The sequence below is a fragment of the Psammomys obesus genome, unplaced genomic scaffold (assembly GCF_907164565.1).
Source record: "Psammomys obesus unplaced genomic scaffold, mPsaObe1.curated_primary_1811, whole genome shotgun sequence".
NCBI classification, from domain to species: Eukaryota; Metazoa; Chordata; class Mammalia; order Rodentia; family Muridae; genus Psammomys; species Psammomys obesus.
This window is the reverse complement of record NW_026587759.1, coordinates 2,740,531-2,763,190: the sequence shown is the minus strand read 5'-3', so window position 1 is coordinate 2,763,190 and position 22,660 is coordinate 2,740,531. Positions and strand designations below refer to the sequence as shown.

Sequence of the window (22,660 nt, the reverse complement as noted above, 5' to 3'; positions counted from 1 at the left end):
TTGCAACCTATATTACAGACTGTTTAAAGGATGAATGTTAAATCAGCTTTTTTTCTGAGAACAGAAATACATTGTTCCTTGTTGTATGCCAAGTGGAATGTCGCTGGTGAGGCAGCAAATTAGTTGTCTCAGGTAGGGTTTCTATTACTGTGATGAAACACTGTAACCAAAAGCAACGTGTGGAGGAAAGGGAATGTTTCACTCACATTTCCATGTAATAGTCCTGCATCATAAACAGTGCGGGCAGGAACTCACAGGGCAGGAACCTGGAGGCAAGAGCGAATGCACAGGCCACAGAAGCATGCTGTTTACTGGCCTGTTCCTCATGATTTGCTCAGCCTGCTGTCTTCTAGAACCCAGGACCTAGTACCCATAATCGCCTGGGCCCTCCCATAGCACTAATTTTTAAAATGCCCTAGCCCTGCCCACAGATCAATCTTACGGAGGCATTCTCTCCATTGAAGTCCCTCCTCTCAAATAACTTTTTACTGCGTCAAGTTGTCACAGTCAGTCCGGCCTCACGACACCTAGGGAATTTACCATAAGCGTTTTACTCAGGGCGTAAGAACTGCTACAACAAGGGCGTTCTGTTACACATGCTCTCTCATTCATATTATTACAAACTCTAAAATAGTTGGATAGGCATTTTTAGGTTTGCTCTCCAAGTTTTTTCCTCTGGGCTTTGAACTGCTAAAAACAAGTAGAATGATCCTTTCAGCATTAGAGGGTGGATAGAGCGAGAATGAAATGGATGGGGAAAGGGCCATTTTCTGTTTGTGTGTAGTCTTTTAATGATTCCAGAGGGAAAAAAAATTGGATAAAAAGTTTGCTGGGATCAAACTCTTAAAGCAGTGTTATCAAAGGCTGGTGGATCAATGGGAACTCCTACCAGGACCATAGCACAAGGGCCCCAAATAAAACCAAATTATTTACCCCATTTTGGACAGATCTAAGAAGCCAGAAGGCAAAGACAATATTGACAAGTCTATGTTCACGTCATTAAAACTGACAGTATGACAACCAGGGCCACAATTGCTGGGATCATCTGACTCCTTTCGTTCAAAATGCCCAGCTTGCTACTAACAGCAATATACACAGGTAGGAGCCTTATGGTAAGAAAGAAAATTTTCTGGGATGCCTTAGGGCAGCAGAGCAATGGGCATTATGTTTAAAACATTTCCATGAGATGTACATAGATTGTGAAGATATGGGTAAGATGTGGCTGACAGAATTAAGATGAAAGGCTGGATGAAAATCAGATTACATACAGATGCTAAATGGCACAGATATATCCTTTACCTGAATGTACTGTTGGGATGAATTTTATTGAGAATTTATTACTGAGGTGTAGAATTCTCACAACTGCTTTTTTACTTTTCTTACAGGAGGAAGAATAGTCAAGATGTATTAGATGCTTAAGGCATGGAACTATTAGCACCTTGCTCTTGATATCTATCACAATGGAGTGAAGCTCCATTTACATTTATCTTTGATGATTCCAATTTATATTTGCTGTTGTTATCATGTTACGCTGAATTCACTACCTGCTGTCATAATATAGTGGAAACTCAACTTGACGCTGGTCTATGTATGATATAACAATATAGTACATTAATGATATTGCTCTATAGGGAACTGGAAAATAAGCCAATACTAATAAACATAGCATAGTGACACATATTACCAAAAACTGTAGTTAGTTAAGCATATGAAAGCCCCAAAGCCCTGAGCAAAGGTTACTAGGGAGAACAGCTGTAAACAGGAGCTACTGGTTATATTCTCTAAGCAAGCATCAATGACTATCCTTGCCTACCCTATAAACTGAACTTGAAACGAAACAGGTATTTGACTGCTGTGGTTACAAAGGTATACATTCTTTATTGTGAAAAATGGCTAACCTATCCATAAAGCTGTATGAAAAAGATGACAGATTTAAATGAGGCCTGAATTTTAGCAGGTTATTTCTGCATTACAAAAGGTTAGTCAATATCATTAGCTCCTATGATCAACACATAGACATAATTTGGAAGTGTCCACAGCCTGAACTCATGCAAACTGGAACTTCCCGCAAAGATACTTCAGTGCTGCCAACTAAGGACTGCTGGGATTTTGAACAAGAAAATTATCAGATGTCACAACACGATACATACTTTTTGAAAAGCAATGGTTCATTATTGTTCTTGAATTTAAAATTGCCTTTGTAACTATAGAAAATTACACTGAAACCTAATACAGCCATAATTTGGGAGTAATGTTAGTACATTCTAGTTTTAGGTAGGCAGTACTAAGGAACTTTTCAATGAGAAAGTTCAATGGTTTCTACATAAAAGGCAGCCAGAGAAACACAAACTTACATGCAAAAGCACATAACCAGTTCGTCTGTGAGAGAAATCCTGGAGCCACCAACACCTCAAGATTCTAGTATCACACAGGTATCACTCTACTAGTAGCTCCTAGATGAAAGCTGGGTATTGTGATGCTTGCCTGTGATCCTAGCACCCTGGAGGCAGAAGGAGGATTATACTTCCTTATGCTTTCTTGATGCCATCACTCAGTTTATAACCTACCTGAGCATGGGGAGCTGCAGCCAGGCAATAACTGATCACTAACATATACACTGCATTGGCTAGTTTTATGTCAAAACCAACCGAGTCTACATAAGATTTTCTATCAAAAAATAAAGGGCTGGGGATGCAGTCAGTAGTGATGAGATTGCCCAGCATGTGTTGTTCCTGGATTATATCCCTAGCACCAGAAAAATACTCCACTTCTAAAGGGTAGGTCCACGATAGGTAGCTTACTTCTTGAAACACTGCCAGTTTGTTAGGGCAGGGAAGAGCTGAAGCAGTTTGGAATAAATCTGATCAGTTCACTTAGCTTAATTGCATGCTGTCATTCCTGTACTTAAAGAAGAAACAAACAATAAAAGCCCTATGGTTTACAAGTATTGGACTCATTTGTGGTAGAGAATAGCATACATGGAAAGATGAACAGTGCAAAACTGAACTTTGAGGTAACGAAGAACACAGTCATGGCAAAGCGCTTCAATCATTACAAGGACTGACTTCATGGGTAAAGTTGTTAAAGTAGGGCATCTTGGTATGCAGCAAAGAATTCTGTTAGAAAATCAGAGGACACTGGAACCAATAGGCAAACACTTTCATATGCTTTCTTGATGCCATCACTCAGGTTTATAACCTACCTGAGCATGGGGAGCTGCAGCTAGGCAATGAGAACTGATCATACACTGTGTTGGCTAGTTTTATATCAACCTGACACAAGCTAGCGTTGTCTGAAAAGAGGAAACCTGAGTTGAGAAAAGGTCTCCATAAGATCAGTGTATAAAGTACTTTCTTATTTTGTGGTCAACGGGGGAGGTCCCAGCCCACTGCAGATGGTGACATCACTGGGATGGTAGTCCTGGGTTCTATAAGAAAGCAGGCTGATGCTCTTTGATCACCTCCCCCCTGAGCAGTCTTACCAGGCCACAGAAGATGACAATGCAGCCACTCCTGATGAGATCTGATAGACCAAGATCAGAAGGAAGGAGAGGAGGACCTCCCCTATCAGTGGACTTGGGGAGGGGCATGCTTGGAGAAGGAGGAGGGAGGGTGGGATAGGGAGGGGAGGGGCTTATGGGAAGATACAAAGTGAATAAAGTGTAATTAATAAAAAAAAAAAAGGAAGAAAAAAAAAAGAAAGCAGGCTGAACAAGCCATGGGGAGCAAGCCAGTCAACAGTTCCCTTCCATGGCCTCTGCATCAGCTCCTGCCTCTAAGTTCCAGCCCTGCTTGAATTCTGGTGCTACGTTCCTTTGATGATAAACTGTAGTGTGGAAATGTAAGCTAAATAAACCTTTTCCTCCCACGTTGCTTTTGGTAATAGTGTTTGATCACAGCAATAGAAACCCTGAGTAGGATACAGCTCATGCTCTCTGAGGATTAAACAAGAAGGAGTGTCCACCTCAGAAAGAATATTGGCTGTAAACAAGCAGGGGACGCCCTGCACAGGACTGAGAGCAGCAATACCCTGCACAGCCCCGACTACCACAGAACAACTCTAGAATGAGCTTTACATCCCTAGTAACAAGCTCAAATTCTCAAACACAAAGCAAGAGCTGGAGCAAAACAATGGCATAACAATTTGAAAAGGCAAGTTACATTTGTTCAATTTCTAAAATGCATCCTATGGTACACGGTATTCACCAATGGTCAAAGAAACAACACATCAAATGGTCTTATTACATTTCTTATTGGCCCCAGAGTAAGATAAAACAACTGAAAACAGAAAATAGAACTTTGGAACATAAAACTAAAACTGTTTTGCTATTTTTTTTAAATAAGAGGAAGGGACTCCCACAGCCAGTCTGACTATTGGATTGCCCTGGTTACTGTGTGGCATCCTGTAACCACGGCTCCATAAAGAGACACTCAGAGCCAGTCTTCCTGAAGCCGGAATGGCACCCTATACCACCCACACCACAGAGGACCTCAAAGTGCACTGCAACCCAGAACTCCTGGTCCAGACCCCAGGGCCAGTCCACCTTCCCATTCACCTGCCCATTAGCCTCCCTACCAACTACACTGCCTAGGAAGAGCATAGTACCACATAACCACAATACCAGGTAGAAACCCCATCACCTACCAGGCTGCCACAGAAAAATAAGACAACGTGGGACTGTAATCCCCAATGGGAACACTGTGTTAGTGTTCTATGGCTGTGAAGAGACACCATAACCAAGGCACCTAATAAAAGGAAGCATTTACTTGGGGTCTTGTTTACAGTTTCAGAGAGTAAAGCCATGACCCTAAAGGAGCAAAGCAGCAGGCAGGCATTGTGTGGGAGCTTACAAATGATCCACAAGCAGGAGGCAGAGATTGGGCCTAGCATAAGCTTTTGAAAACCTGAAAGCCCACCTCCCAGGGATGCATCTCCTCCAAAAAAGCCACACCTTCTAAGCCTTCCTAAAGAGTCCACGGACTGTGAACCAAATATTCAAATATGTGAGCATGTGGAGACCATTCTCCTTCAAACCACCATGAACATTGAGTCACTCCACCACCTCATCAGCCAGGAATCCCTATGTGTTAGCAATCAGGTACCTCTAGCGCCAGCTCCAGGGACTCAGCAGCAGGATACATCACTAGCTGCCGAGATGCTACACATTCCCACTGCCACAAGAGCCGCAGGTCCTTCCCTATGCACAGGCAACATCCCCTATGAAAGGGTGTATTCCTTTCCCCCATCTCTTTCCCTCCACCCTCACCCAGCCGACTCTGTATCCCCACTCTTAAAAACCTCCCATGTGAGATCTGTCAAACTGTGTGATTCTATGGAGTCTGCCACATAGATTGTAACACTGTGTCCCTGACTACATACAGAAAACCCCTGCCTGGCCTCTATCCCACCAACCTCGGCCAGAGGACAGGCTCCTTATTCCCATAGAACACTGCTCACTCCCACTATGACACCAATTTCTGCCACACAAGAACCATCATAGAACCCAGTGGGCTCTTCACTGACTTCTGAAGATCAAGAAGGTTTGATTCTGAGCTGAGAAATGTCACCTAGGCCAGCTGAGCTAGGACCAACAATGACATCTTACTGGCACATCAAAGATGTGTGGTCCCCAAGACTTAACTAAGCATCAGTGTGTTCAAAACCCAACAGGCTGGAGTAACAGCAAAAATTCTGACACCTATTCAACACAGGTGAGAAACAGCATCAACAACTTACTCCACCTGTCTAGGTCCCAAGGCAGCAATGCACACAACATGGACAGCAGAGAAAGCAGATCTACATAATTCAGTATCCCTATTGTAATAGTGCCTGGGGAGCATCGACTTATGATGCACAAGACAATGATTTCTAAACAGCAAGTAAAAATGTTCAAGAAATTTCAAGAGAATATAATTAAATGCTAGAATGTATACTGAGAAAATAAACAATAGAATTAAATAATATAAACAATTCAAGTTATGCAAACATAATATAATAAATAAAAAGACAGTCTGGAAAAAAGTCAAACAAATAAATCTCAAAACAAAAATCTCAAAAGTCTAACAAAAGGCTTAATAGAAAGACTTGGTAACAGACTGGATAAAGTGGAAGAAAGAATATCAGAAACACATGAAGAAAAACTGGATTACTCTCAAAGGAAGTATTAAATGTAATAAAAACAAAACAAATCAGAAAATGAACATGCAGGAACTATGGGACATTATTAAAAAAAAAAAAATCAAACCCAAGGTATGAAAGGGAAAAAAAATGAAGTCTAAAATGCAAAAAAAAATATTTTCCACAAAATCCCAGAAGAAAATTTCCCTAACTAAGAAATTAGATGCCTATTAAGGTACAAGAGGCACACAGAACACCTAGTAGATACACAGGACCAGAAAATCAACTCCATACACCACATGATAACCAAAAGGTTAAATGTACACAAAAATTATTTATAACTGTAAGAGAGAAAAATTAAGTCATGTATAGAAGTAGAACCATCAGAATGACATCTAACTTTTCTGTTAACTTTGAACAGCAAAAAGGGGTGGCCTGGTATTCTGTAAATTCTAAAAGACAAAAGATGCCAACCTAGCTTGCTTTTACAATCAGATTGTGCCTCTTTACTACTGAGTCTCTACAGAAACCAATTCTTTCTCTCTCTTTCTCTCTCTCTGTCTCTCTCTGTCTCTCTCTGTCTCTCTCTCTCTCTCTCTCTCTCTTGTTTACCCATGTAGCATATGCCTGTGTGTATGTGTCTGGCTGTGTCTACATCTCTGTGTGTCTGTGTTCACTGATACACATCTAGGAACCAAAACAAGATTCTGTTTCTCTGAAGAATCCTGACTTCACACATGGCCTTACTGTGTTAGAATCCCCTCTCCTGATACAGCTAGGAAAGAGAAAGATATATAAAAAACTGACAAACATAAAACATTGTGCATGCCATAGGATAATTGCTCTAAAAGTACATGTGACATGAAGGTAAGATGGGTCATTCTATCATACTCAAATCAAAGAAATCATTGTTAAAGGTTGAACTAAGCCAGAAAGATCAACAAGCATCCTCAGGCCTATGGGGTGTTAAAGCACATAGCTGGCACCATACGCTCTTTGCCTGAGCAAAGTTCCAGAGATACAAAATAGCATGACTTTTTTTAGGTTTATATAACTCACACAGAGTAAGTTGGGTTGGGGTTGGGCAAGAAAGGAAGCATAAATGCCAGAGAAAGAATGGGTCAGACAACAGAACCAAGCTCTGAAGACTTAGAAGCCCATCATCAAGGCACATGATAACTGGGCCCTGCTGAAGTTCCCCACCCTGACTCCGCACGTTTACCTACCTTCTCACTGTACCACATGGTCATCACTCACGTGTAAACACATGGAGACAAAATTGCTCTGACACTAGATTAGGACCCCACCACTGCACCCTCATTTAGAGTACCATCTCTAAACAAAAGCTCAAGAAAGACTACATTTGAATTCGAACTTGGGAACACAATTCAGCACAGAGCATCAAGAATTAAGGTAAGCTAATTAAGAGATTATGCAAACTGAAGCTAAACGAGTGCAAAGAAGAAAGGGATAGACAGTATGTTAAGAAGTTAAAATGACAAGATGTGGTAATTATCAAGGATTAAAGGAGTGACATAGTTGACTTAAACAACTGAATGAAAGATCCTACTAATCATTTAAACAGAACGAGCACACTAAAGTCCACACAGAATCCCAGGAACATCATAAAACATCTGAAAACTCAGGTGCAGTGGCAGGTAGAACTGAACAGTCAAAAGGAAAACAAGATTGCTGATGATAGCTTGATAAAGGATCATCACGGAAAGTCTAAGATCTGACTACCCCTACTTAGAAGCTAGTCGTCTTATTACTGTTTTGAGGATACTGGCAAAAGAGCAAAAGCTCTGGGTCTAAGAGACTGTGCTGGGCTGGGGAGGCGCTCAGGGTGTCGGAATGCTTACTGCTCTTACAGGAGGTCTAAGTTTGTTTCCCCAGCACACTCTCTAAAGAGGAGAAAAGTATTAGGGGGAGACTGGTGCCCTTCAGAAAACTGTGTCTTGTCTTCTGCATTTGTGCCCTCAGCTTTCTAGACCCAAAACATTTCTTAATTGTACCTGCATTGAACATTTACAGAATTGTCATTATTCCCTAAACAATATTCTACAACTCTGAAACAACATTTAAATTAATAGTAGAAGTTCTCAAGAGATGACTTAAGGAAGAACATACAAGTTACACAAATATCACCCCATTCCAACTCCTAGTATTGGGAGAGTACAACAGGAAACAGTATTATGAAAGTAGGTAAAGCCTAGCAATGCCAATCAGCTAGCACCACTCACAAACCAGAACCCCCTTCCCATTTGCAATCTTAGTCCTTTCCTTAATATTTAACTTTGAAATTTTCAGTCATGCAGAAAAAATGAAAAAAATAGTAGAATAAGCAACTTTATATGCACCACTCTATACTCTGATTGAAAACTGTTGACATTTTACCACATAGCCCATTCAAAATTCATGGGTTTCTTTTGTTGTTGTATTTTCTTGTTGTTGTTTGTTTGTTTGTTTGTTTGTTTTAGATGATGTCTTCAAATGTAGCCTAGGCTGACCTTGAAGTCACAACCCTTTTACCTCAGCCTTCCAAGTGCCAGGATAATTGTTCCAAATATAGCTAGACTTCTTTTTATTTGGGGGTTTTCTCTCTTTTTAAAGATACATTTAAAAATAACTTTGATACATCATGACTCTCTCCTTAAATAGTTTACATGTAGATCCTAAGAGCAAGAACATTACCTATATTACTATAATGTCTTTATCTCACTGAAGAAAATTAACAATCTTTCCAAATGCCCCTAGAATGTATGTAGTCTAAAACCATATGGTATTAGTTTTTGAGCCAAGCCTCCCAGGATCTGGAAGTATTCTTGTTTATATTCATTTAGTGCTTCTTTCTTACCTTTGTTTTCTTAAGGAGGACTGACAGCTAGAACTCTATATTAAGGTATTTGTTTTTACTCTAATAATTGCAAGAAATCTGTAAAATGATACTTATTGGTGTCGTATAATTGGTTTACAAATTAAACAACACGATTTAACATCTCAAAAAGTTAACAAAAAGCTGGGCATCTCCGTCATTCCAGGGCTAGGAGGGCAGAGCCAGGTGGAAGCCCAAGATCACCGGCCAGCCACACTTTCAAAAGCAGTGATATCTGCTTCAGTGAGAAATACTGTCTCAAAATCAAGGGGAGGGCAATTTTTACCACAGAGGGTCTCTGAAAGACTCTATCCAGCAGGGTATTAAAGCAGATGCTGAGACTCATAGCCCAACTTTGGGCAGAGTACAGGGGATCTTATAAAAGAAGGGGGAGACAGAAAGACCTGGAGGGGACAGGAGCTCCACAAGGAAAACAACAGAACCAAGAAATCTGGGCACAGGGGTCTTTTCTGAAACTGATACTACAAACAAGAACCATTCATGGAGATAACCTAGAACCCCTGCAAGGATGTAGCCCACGGCAGCTCAGTCTCCAAGTGGGTACCCTAACAAGGGGAGCAGAGGCTGTCTGACACGAACTCAGTGGCTGGCTGTTTGATCACCTCCCCTGATGGAGGAGCAGCCTGCCAGGCCACAGAGGCCTGATGTGACCTGACAAGGTAGGGTCAGAGGAAAGGGCAGGAAGACCTCCCCGATCAGTGGACTTGGAGGGCAGCACGGAGGAGAAGGGGGAAGTAGGGTGGGATTAGGAAGGGATGAGAAAGGGGCTACAACTGTGATACAAAGTGAATAAACTGTAATTAATAAAAAAAATTAATTAATTAAAAAAAGAAAGACATCAAATGTTGACCTCCAGCCTTCACAAGCATCCTCACATACACCTTCAAGTACATACAAACACACACACACACACACACACACACACACACACCAGAAACCTGGGTGGGTTTTATTGGTTTCTTTACTACAGGTTTCAGTATCAAGGTATCTGTCAGATGGACTCTTAATTAGAGACTATAAAAAAAATTCTACTTCCCAGAGATTGGTCAAACCCATTGACTGCAGTAGAAGAACTGAGAAAAATTCCTGGTTGCTGTCAGTTGGACAACCACCCTTAGTTACCAGAGGCCTCTCTGGAACTCGCAGAGGGGCTCCTGTAGCTCCGATTCAGCAACAGAATACTGAATCCTTCTCATGTTTGTACGATACTTGGAATCCCCTCTGAGTAGTTGACTCTCCAGGTTTTGTCTTTGTTTTGTTTTGAAATGAAGAAATTATAAAAGTATTGAACTGCCCTTATACCAAAGGGAAAAATGCCCACATAATAATTCTCATAAGATATTAGCAATTAACACTCTACTGGAACTTACTCATCTATATTCCTGCCAATAATATATGAAAGGCCTGCATCTGTAAAGCCTCATCAACATTGTAAGTGGTTAAACACATGGCATGTTTAAAATGATTTTCATTTCTTTCTCTATGAACTACTTATCCATGACCTTTACCCACTGATGAATTTGAGAGGATGTCAGGGAATGGGGTTTGGTGTTAATTTTTTTTCTTTTTGATATATTGGTTTTTATTTTATTGCTATTTTTGGCTTATCTTATTCTTCTGAAGCTTAAAAGAGCAAGCAGTCTTAAAGCTTTCTTGCTGTCTGATTAACAAAATATTCTAAACTGTCAACACTCATTTCTTGATTCAAGCTAGAATTATACATTTTCTAAAGACCTGAGGTTGCTTTAAGCAAGAACTACATAAAGACCTGAGGAAGGTCCTCAACCTTCCTAATACTGTAACGCTTTCATACATTTCCTCATGCTGTGGTGACCAAACCATAAAATTGTTCTCACTGCTACTTCATAACTGTAATTTTGCTACTGTTGCAAATCTTAATAAAAATATCTGATAGACAACTTCTGTGAAATAGTCATTTAACTCCAAAAGGGGTCAGAAGCCACAGGCTGAGAACCATGGCTTTACAGTAAAGACTATTTTAAGCCACATCATCTCTAGGGTGGTGTTTCAAGACACCACCAATGCTATAGACTTGGGACATTTTGTCCAAGTTTTTAATCCATGAGAAATTCTCTCTGGTATACACTTTATGAAGAATCAGATTATATATTCTATGGATGTCTATCTAATGAAGCAAAATGTCATTTTCCTCTAGTACTTTATGATTGCAACTGGAAGAAAAGATATGTCTAAAAGTACTTGCACTTTCTTTCTATTCCTCTCTATTTACAGCCTATTTAAATACTCTCTATGAATCCTCCTCCATTGCTGGTGGGAATGTAAACTTGTACAACCACTTTGGAAATCAATCTGGTGCTTTCTCAGACAATTAGGAATAGCACTTCCTCAAGATCCAGCTATACCACTCCTAGGCATATACCCAAAACATGCTCAAGTACACAACAAGGACATTTATTCAACCATGTTCGTAGCAGCTGTATTCGTAATAGCCAGAACCTGGTAACAACCCAGATGTCCCTCAATGGAGGAATGGATATAGAAATTGTGATACATTTACACAATGGAATACTATTCAGAAATTAAAAACAAGATAATCATGAAATTTGCAGGCAAATGTGGGACCTAGAAAAGATTATCCTGAGTGAGGTATCCCAGAAGCAGAAAGACACACAAGGTATATACTCACTTACAAGTGGATACTAGACATATAATATACGATAAACATACTAAAATCTGAACACACAAAGAAGCTAAGCAAGGAGGATGCTGAGTAAGGTATTCAGTCCTCATTCAGAAAGGCAAACTGGATCAACATTTGAAGTCTGAGAAAACAGGGAACAGGACAGGAGCCTACCACAGAGGGCCTCTGAAAGACTCTACCCAGCAGTGTACAAAAGAGATGCTGAGACCCATAGCCAAACTTTGGGCAGTGTGCAGGGAATCTTAGGAAAGAAGGGGGAGAGAGAATGACCTGGAGAGAACAGGAGCTCTACAAGGAGAGCAACAGATCAAAAATAGCTGGGCACAGGGCTCTTTTCTGAGACTGATACTCCAACCAAGGACCATTCACAGATATAACCTATAACCCCTGCTCAGATGTAGCCCATGACAGTTCAGTAACCAAGTGGGTACCCTAGTAAGGGGAACAGGGACTATCTCTGACATGAAGTAAGTGGCTGGATCTTTGATCAAGTCCCGCTGAGGGGGGAACAGCCTTGCCAGGCCATAGTGAAGGACAATGCAGCCAGTTCTGATGAGACATGATAAGCTAGGGTCAGATGGAAGGGGAGGAAGGCCTCCCCTATCAGTGCACTTACAAAGGGGCATGGGAGAAGAGGTAGGTAGGGTGGGATTGGCAGTGGACAAAGGAGGGAGCTACACCTGGGATACAAAGTGAATAAACTGTAATTAATTTAAAAAATAAATATTTAATAAATAAATAAATAAATAAACAAACAAACAAACAAATGCTCTATATGTCTGTTCTTATCTCAATGGTGGAATGCTTTTGAAAAACAGAAAATTATTCCAGGGTAGATTTTTCATTCTAAAACGTCTGATTACTAATGTCATTCACGATACAACATTCTACCTGTATAAATAAATGTCAGAGTGAGGTGAGCCCAAAGGAGTGGGCCCAAGAGTTTTTCCACTATGGAGAGAGAAACTCCTGTGAGTAATCATAAGGAGACAATAGACAAAGAAAACCACCAGATTAAACTATTCTAATATCTGTAACAAAGTAAGTTCAAAATATCTTTAAATGATGTAGTTTATTTTTCTTCCATGTTCCAAAAAGTGAATGACAAACTGAAAGCATATAAACTGGTATCACAAAACCTACAAGGGAAAAAGGCCAAGTAATATATAATGGGAAACCCATCAGAATCACACGTGCCTTCTCAACAGAGACTATGAAAACCAGAAGGGCCTGGACAGATATCATGCAGACCCTATGAAAACACAGAGGTCAGCCCAGGCTACAATACCGAACAAAACTCTCAGTCCTCATAGAAGGAGAAAATAAGATATTGAATGACAAATACCTACACACAAATCCAGCATTACAAAAGATACTAGAAGGAAAAATACAACCCAAGAAAAATAACTACTTTCAGGAAAACACAAGAAAATAAACTCACTACAACAAAACTAAAAGTAGCCAAGCACACAAACACACTACCACAGCCAATATCAAAATCAAAGGATCGAACAGATACTAGTCATTAATCTCTCTCAACATCAATGGACTCAATTCTCCAATAAAAAGATACACACTAACAAAATGAATACATTAACAACACCCAACAATCTGTTCCATATAAGAAACACACCTCAGTCACAAAGATAGACATTACCTAAGAGTAAAGGGCTGGAAGACAGTTTTCCAAGCAAATACACCCAAGAAGCAAGCAGGAGTAGCCATCATAATATCTAATAAAATAGACATTCAACCAAAATTAATCAAAAGAGATGGGGAAGGTCACTTCATACTCATCAAAGGAAAATTCCACCAGGAAGACATCACAATCCTAAACATCTATGAGCCTAATACAGGGGCACCCACATTTGTAATAGAAACATTAATAAAATATAAACACCACACATTAATAGTGGGAGACTTCAACATCCACTCTCAACAAAGGACAGGTCAACAAAACAGAAATTAAACAAAAAAACAATGACTCTGTCAGAGGTCACGAATCAAATGGACCTAAGAGACCTCTATAGAAACTTTCACCCAAAAACAAAAGAATTTGCCTTCTTCTCAACAACTCAAGGAACCTTCTCCAAAAGAGACCATATAGTTGGTCCCAAAGCAAGCCTCAACATATATAAGAAGATTGAAATAAATCCTTGTATCCTATCTGACCACCATGGACTAAAGCTGGACCTAAACAACATAAATAGCAAAAAGCCTACAGACATATGGAAACTAGCTACTCAATGACAGCTCGGTCAGGGAAGAAATAAAGAAATTTAAGTCTTCCTAGAATTCAATGAAAATGAAGGCACAACATACCCAAACTTATGGGACACAATGAAAGCAGTGCTATGAACTATCTCATTCAAGCAACTTAATGGCTCACCTAAAAGCCCTAAAGAAAATAAGGAGGCAAACCAAAGAGGAGTAGACAGCTGGAAATAATCAAACCCAGGGTTGAAATCAATAAATTAGAAACAACAAAACAATTCAAAGAATCAATGAAACCAAGAGCTGATTCTTTGAGAAAATCAACAAAATAGACAAACCCTTAGCCAAACTAACTAAAAGGCAGAGAGACACTATCCAAATCAACAAAATCAGAAATGAAAAGGGGAACATGATGACAGACACTGAGGAAATTCAAACAATTATTAGATCTTAATTCCACAGCCAATACACAACAAAATTTGAAAATCTAAATGAAATGGACAATTTTCGTGATCGATTACATGTACCAAACCTGATCCAAGACCAGATAAATCAATTAAATGGTACTATATCCACTAAGAAAATAGAAGCAGTCATCAAAAGTCTCCCATCCAAAAAAAGCCCAGGACCAGATGGCTTCAGCGCAGAATTCTACCAGACCTTCAAAGAAGAGCTAACACCAATACTCTTCAAACTTTTCCACAAAATAGAAACAAAAGGAATATTACCAAACTCATCCTATGAAGTCACAATAAAAGAGTACTTCAGATCAATCTTCCTTATGAACATTGATACAAAAATACTCAAGAAAATGCTTGCAAACCAAACACAAGAACACATCAAAGATATCATCCACTATGACCAAGTAGGCTTCATCCCAGGTATGCAGGGGTGGCTCAATATACGGAAATCCATCAATGTGATCTACCATATTAACAAACTGAAAGGAAAAAAAAAAAAAACATGATAATCTCCTTAGATGCTGAAAAGTCATTTGACAAAATTCAACATCCATTCATATTTAAAGTCTTGGAGAGATCAGGGATACAAGGCACACACCTAAACATAGTAAAGGCAATATACAGCAAGCCTATAGCCAACATCAAACTAAACAGAGAGAAACTTAAAGCAATCCCACTGAAATTAGGGACAAGAGAAGGCTGCCCATTCTCTCCATATCTTTTTAACATAATTCTTGAAGTCCTTGCCAGAGCAATAAGACAATTAAAGGAGATCAAGGGGATACAAATTGGAAAGGGAGAAGTCAAAGTATCACTATTTGCAGATGAAAGCTTATATACACGATAATCCCAAAAATTCTACCAGGGAAGTCCTACAACTGATAAACACATTCAGCAAAGTGGCTGGATACAAAATTAACTCAAAAATAAATGAATGAATGAATGAATGAATGAATGAATGAATGAATGAATGAATGATAAATAAGTAAGTAAATAAATAAATAGATAGATAGATAGCATTCCTGTATACAGAAGACAAAAGGGCTGAGAAAGAAAATAGGGAAACAACACCCTTCACAATAGCCACAAATGACATAAAGTACCTTGGTGTGACTCTAACCAAGCAAGTCAAAGACTTGTATGAAAAAAATCCCAGTCTCTGAAGAAAAAAATAGAAGATATCAGAAGATAGAAAGATCTCCCATGCTCATGGCTTGGCAGGATTAACATAGTAAAAATGGCCATCTTACCAAAAGCAATGTACAGATTCAGTGCAATTCCCATCAAATTACCAAGACAATTCTTTACAGACCTTGAAAGAAAAATTCTCAAATTCACATGGAATTACAAGAAACCCAGAATTGCTAAAACAATCCTCTACAATCAAAGATCTTCTGGAGGTATCTCCAGCCCTTATCTCAAGCTGTACTATAGATCAACAGTATTAAAAACTGCATAGTACTGGCATAGAAACTAAATGGTTAATCAATGGAACCGAATAGAAGACCCAGAAATAAACCCATACACTTATGGACATTTGATTTTTGACAAAGATGCTAAAACCATACAATAGAAGAAAGCCATACAATAGAAAAATCTTCAACAAATGGTGCTGGTCTAACAGGAAGTCTAAATGTAGAAAAATGCAAATAGATGCATGCTTATCACCCTACATAAAACTAAAATCCAAGTGGATCAAAGACCGCAATATAAAACCAGACACACTAAACCTGTTAGAAGAAAAAGTGGGGAAGAGCCTGGAACTCATTGGCACAGGAGACAACTTCCTGAACAGAGCACCAACAGCACAGGCTCTAAGAGCAACAATCAATAAATGGGACCTCATGAAACTGAAAACCTTCTGTAAAGCAAAGGACACTGTCAGCAGAAAAAAACCACTGCCTACAGATTGGGAAAAGATCTTCACCAACCCTGTATCTGACAGAGGGCTAATATCCAGAATATATAAAGAACTCAAAAAGTTAAACACCAAAAAATCAAGTAACTCAATCAAAAAATTGGGGTGCAGAGCTAAACAGAGAATTCCCAACAGAGGAAAACTGAATGGCAGAGAAATGTTTAAAAAAAAATGCTCACTTTCTTAGTCATCAGGGAAATGCAAATCAAAATGACCCTGAGATTTCACCATACACCCATCAGAATGACTAAGATCAAAATCTCAAATGACAACACATGCTGGAGAGGATGTGGAGAAAGAAAAACACTCCTCCATTGCTGGTGGAAACGTAAACTTGTACAACCACTTTGGAAATCAATCCGGTGCTTTCTCAGACCGTTACGAATAGCGCTTCCACAAGATCCAGCTATACCACTCCTAGGTATACATCCAAATGATGCTCAAGTATACAACAAGGACATTTGCTCAATCATGTTCATAGCAGCTTTATTTGTAATAGCCAGAACATGGAAACAACCCAGATGCCCCTTAGTTGAGAAATGGATACAGAAATTGTGGCACATTTACACATTGGAATACTACTCAGCAATTAAAAATAAGGAAATCATGAAATTTGCAAGCAAGTGGTGGGATCTAGAAAAGATCATCCTTAGTGAGGTATCCTAGAAGCAGAAAGACACACATGGTATATACTCACTCGTAAGTGGATATTAGACATAAAATATAGAATAAACATACTTAAATCTGTACACCTAAAGAAGCTAATAAGAAAGAGTACTCTGGGTAAGATGCTCAGTCCCCATTCAGAAAGGAAAAGAGGATGGACATCAGAAGAGGGGGAAAACAGGGAACAGGACAGGAGCCTACCACAGAGGGCCTCTGAAAGACTCTACCCTGCAGGGTATCAAAGCAGATGTTAAGACTCAGCCAAACTTTGGGCAGAGTACAGGGGATCTTATTAAAGAAGGGGGAGATAGAAAGACCTGGAGGGGACAGGAGCTCCACAAGGAGAGCAACAGAACCAAATTATCTGGACACAGGGGTGCTTTCTGAGACTGATACTCCAACCATGGATCATTCATGGATATAACCTAGCACCCCTGCACACATTTAAACCATGGCAGCTCAATGTCCAAGTGGTTCCCTAGCAATGGGAACAGGGACTGTCTCTGATATAAGTTGATTGGCCTGCTCTTTGATCACCACCCCCTGAGAGGGGTGCAGCCTTACAGGGCCACAGAGGAAGACAATGCAATCACTCCTGAAGGGGAAGAGGACCTCCCCTATCAGTGGACTGGGGGGAGCATTGGTGGAGAAGAGGGAGGTTGGTTGGAGTAGGGAGGGTTAGAGGGAGGGACCTACAGGTGGGATACAAAGGGAATAAACTGTACTTAATAAAACTTAAAATAAAATATTATAATAAAAAAGCAAGAAGGAGATATAAACTAAAACACTTAATAGCTTTCAACTTAAGAGAAAACTTGTTATTTAGTAAGAAAAGTCAAAAATGCAAGGGTTTTCTCTTAGACTGTTGAAAGAATCAAGTTTCCTAAAAAAATGTCAACCTTACCAGATCAATTCTCAAAAGCAACGCTGGGAAAACACTCGATCTAAACCCTTCCCTTGCCCACTACTAGGGAAGATGACTGCCAGGTCGCTGCTAACCAGCTCTGGCTGGGATGCTCTGGGCAGAGGCTCTGCATGAAACTGAAGACCTCAGCCAACTTAAGTGTTCCTAGCACTTACATAGAAAGGTTTACTTGAACTGTCAATAACTTCACTTTCTAAACTATCATGAAAAAAGTCTGAAGCTTGACCATGAAGGTTAAAAGAAAACTTTTTTTTTCCCAAATAAGCCTAAGCAACAGATAATTTGGAAATTATAGATATTTAATCGAAACTGAAACAAGTATACTTTTAAAATTTTAGCATTAAAAATTAAAAAAAATTAACTTCCCTTTATCTAATAAGAAATCTAATTTTTCTGATTAAATTCCTAACATTAGAAATTTCACAAAATCTATAGATTACAAATTATACTAAACAATTTTTATATTTGCATACTACTACTTTATTACTCAACAAATATCATGAGGACACAATTTGCATACAATGCTTAAAATATACACAAAACAAATATAGGAGGCTGGAGAAATGGTTAGTAGCACTTGCTGCTCCTACAAAGGGCCCAGGTTCAGTTCCTAGCAGTCACATAGCTCCTAGGAACTGTTTGCAACTCCACCTCAAAAGGATCCAAAGTCCTATCCTGGCCTCTGCAGGCACTGCATATGTTACACAAGCATGCATATAGGCAATACACCCGTGCACATGTAATTAAAACAAGTAAGTCTTAAAAATTAATTAATACATAAATAAATAAAATTTGTTGATGAGTGATAAAGTACTATAATCTCAGCAGGTGGTCAGATTCACAGGACATGTGTCCACAGCACAACTCTCTCCATGGCTTTACATTTACATATGGCAAGACAGAAGTTCAAGAAGAATCAGATGAAATAACATGAAAGGAAAGAGAGACTCCACTGAAACGATGGTGGGAAACATGCTTAAGAACACATCGGCTTCTTTAGGTCTGTAGATAGTTGTCCTACATTATATGACTAATATCTGCTTATTAGTGAATGTATATCATGCCTGTCTTTCTGTTTCTGGGCTACCTCACTCAGGATGCTCTCTTCTAGTTCCATCCATTTGCCTGCAATGACTTCCTTGTTTTTAATAGCTGAGTAGTATTCCATTGTGTAAATGTACCACAATTTGACCCTAGGGAGGATGCTGAAATCTCATTCAGAATGGCAAACAGGATAAATACTGGAAGCAGTGAAAGAGAGGAAACAGGATGGGAGTCTACTATACATGGTCCTTTGAAAGGCTCCACCCAACGGGGGATCGAAGTAGATACTGAGAGTCAGGGCCAAACTTTGGGCAGAGCACAGGGAGTCTTATGAAGGAAGAGAGGGGTGGGAATAGAGGGACATGGAGGGAACAGGAGCCTCACAAGGAGACCAACAACACTAAAAGATCTTAGTCCAGGGGGTCCTTCAGAGACTGATGCACCAATGAAGGACCATGCATAGAGAGGACCTAGACCCCTTGTTCATATCTGGCCAATTGGCAGCTCAGTCTCCATGTGGATCTCTGAGTAAGGGGATCAGGGGCTGCCTCTATCATGAACTCAGTTGATTGCTCTCTGATCACTTGACGTTGATGCAGCCTTGCCAGGCCATGGAGGAAGAGGATCCAAGCAGTCCTGATGACACTTAACAAGCTATGGGTAGATGGCAGTAGTGGAGAACTTTCCCTTTCCACGGACTAAGGGAAGGAAATTAGAGAAAGAGGGAAGGAGGGTGAGACTGGGGGAGTTGAGGGAGGAGGCTTCAATCGGGATATATAATGACTAAATTACGAAGAAAAAATAAAAATTAAAAAAAAAAAAAGAAAAGAAAAAACCCACACCAGCACCAGGGTCTGCAGTAAGGGAAGAAAGACTTCTCAAAAACAACTTCAGAAACAAGACCAAGGTGTAAATAAACAGCAAGTTGATTACACTGAATTTGAAGACCTGACTCAGCTACATTAGTCTACAATTCCTCCAAACTCATTCACTATTGCAACAACTGTATAACTGCTGATCTATAACTAGACTTTACACAATTCATCACTAACTACAGAAAATAGAATTCAATTAGTGATCTTCTATAGCAAATTATCAAAAACAAGTATTCTAAACATGAAAGATAACATACAACAAACTCTGTAATGAGAAAACTTTCCCTTTCCCAGGCTTTCTATTATACTGAATTCTATGTGACAGACTTATTCCACTTCCAGTCAACATAGTAGGAAAGGAAATGGATTTGGTATGTGAAGCCAAGTGGTTTGTTGATCTATGAAAAACTTACTTAACAAACACTGATTTGAGAAGTGTTACAGGTTAGGCATATCTATGTAACAACAATTAAAGAAACAGAGGCCATGAATTTAAGAACAAAGGAGAAAACTTGGACAGAGGAAAGGAAGGAGGAAAATGATGTAATTATAACTTATTTCAAAAAAATTCTTAAAGAAGTGCATTAAAAATGAAATGTGAGTTTTGTGACCATTTAGGAGAAAAGAAGCTACACTAGCAGCATTTTGTTTTATGTCTATTTGTTTACTGTGTATTTTTGTGTGTGCAGTGTGTGGTGCCATAAGATTGCTTGTCAGAGGACAACTTGAAGGGGTCAATCTCTCACTCCATCTTGTGGGTTCTGAGGTTCAAATTCAGATAACCAGGCTTAACAGCAAGTACCTTAACCTGCCAATCCAACATAGTAGGTAGATTTTGATATGGATGATGAAGAATGTAGGTTTGAGCCTACATCAGAAATCAGAAGTTAAAAATAATAATACCAGCATGTACCAAGTATGGTACTGTACACCTGCAATGCAAGTACTAGAAAAGCTGAGGCTGAGGCAGAAAGTTCCAAGTTCAAGGCCATTCCAGACTATACTGTGAGTTTACGGTCAACCTGGACTACAGAGTAAAATATATATTCTTTCAAAAGAACACAAATGGAAAAAACCCACAAGGTATGCTTGTAGAATAATGTGTCTAAAGGAGCTGGTCAACATGATTATAAAAAGAAGTAAGATGTGAGCACCATTTAAACACACACACACACACACACACACACACACACAAGGACTTCTCTACGGCTATTATATGGTTATTCTATAATGAAAACACCACCAGTTTGCAGTATATAATTCAAGTGGAAATGGGCAAACACTTTAAAATGAGTAGAAATTATTCTGGTCACTGAATATATTTGTTATAAATATTAAATAATATTCAAGAATATATGTAACAACAATTAAAGAAAAGGGGGCCATAAATTTAAAAAAGAAGGTGGATACATGAAAGGATTTGAAGGAAGAAAAGCGGAAAATAATGCAATTATATTTTCTCAAAAAAAAAAATCAATAAGCTAATGGGGAAAGGGAACTGCTACAGGGTCAGCATGGTTAGCCTGCAGAATCTCAGAGCTGCAGCCCAGCACCAGAACCAGACTGCCGGGTCACAGACAAGCAGCACGAGCGGCAGACACTCATCTACTCCTCTCCATCTCACACCCTGCAGGTGCACCGTGGTGAAAGTCTAACCCTGGAATCATGTCGACTAACGAAATGCTAGCTTAGTAAACCTGTTCTCATAAAGGTCCACCAGTAACCTTGACACCTTGGCCACTACTGAAGAGACAGGGGACTGTCTTTATTATCTTGACTAGAATACAAAATTGCTCAGTGCCTTGGGAGGGGCACAACCCTCTCTACCAGTGAGAACATAATATAATGTCCCTGTAAAGAGAATGGAGGGAAAAAAGACATGCAGAAATGAAGAGACACATGAAAAATTGTCTCATTGCATTTGAATTCTTCATGCTACCAAGTGTCCTCCATATTATACTTTAACTACAGAATGCACTTTGACTACTTTATTAAGAAGCCAATATAAATAAAGAAATTTCTGCATTTCCTTAGGGGGAAAATAGTTGTCTAGGTAACATATTAGACAAATGTGTCTGTATATGTTTTATAAAAGCATGTGATATTGACTAGGTGAAATTGTTAGTTCTGATAAACATGCACCAAAATGAGAAAAGGTACTTTCATAGGTTTCTTTTGTGATGCCATGTGAAATACCTACTTTTAGTAGGCCAAGCATGCTCAAGTCAAAGAGAAGTAAGAGACTCAACGTAAATTATCCTAACAGCAATCTTCATATAAATAAAAACTTAAAAATACTACTCAATTTCCCGACACAGTAGAAAAGCCAATCTTTGAAAAATACTACCCCCCCAAAAAAAGGTTAAAAATTGGTGTGAACTTGTTTTTACATTTAAAGGACTCACTGTGACTACCAAGGTCATATGAAGGCCATGTCAGCTATGTCAGGTTTCAAATGAAGATTATGCTTGTAGTAGGGAACAGGAAATTACCAAACACATGGAAGAAAAAGCATTTCAAAATCACTTCTTGTAAATGGACTAGGTGAATGGCTACACCTTCCAAACCCCTGTCACTTCAAACGGAAGCATTCAGTAAAACGTTATCCACAGCACACCTCACCTTTCAAACTGAATAATGAAATAAAGCAATATACTTGACGTACCTCACCCAGAGCTTCGTATCTTTTCTGGTTCCACCTGTGTAAGTCTTCTCGGTAGTTAAAAACAAATGGTTCTCCGGTTTTTATGTGTCTCAACTGCCCCTCTAAAAGACAACAAGCAATATTCCAATGATTTAGATATCCAATAAATAATGTCTGATAAAAGTTTAACTTTCTTAAATATTTGCTTTTTCCTAAC

The 22,660-nt window shown here is 39.2% G+C and overlaps 1 protein-coding gene across 3 annotated transcripts in view; it reads right to left on the bottom strand.

Annotated features, from left to right (window-relative positions):
* Fam172a (family with sequence similarity 172 member A) overlaps window positions 1–22,660 on the bottom strand; it is a 440,570-nt gene that overhangs the window by 368,489 nt on the left and 49,421 nt on the right. For all 3 annotated transcript variants that reach the window (XM_055604043.1, XM_055604046.1, XM_055604045.1), the window contains one exon: window positions 22,465–22,565. In XM_055604043.1, the coding sequence (XP_055460018.1) occupies window positions 22,465–22,565 (101 nt within the window). The remainder of the gene's footprint in view (window positions 1–22,464; window positions 22,566–22,660) is intronic.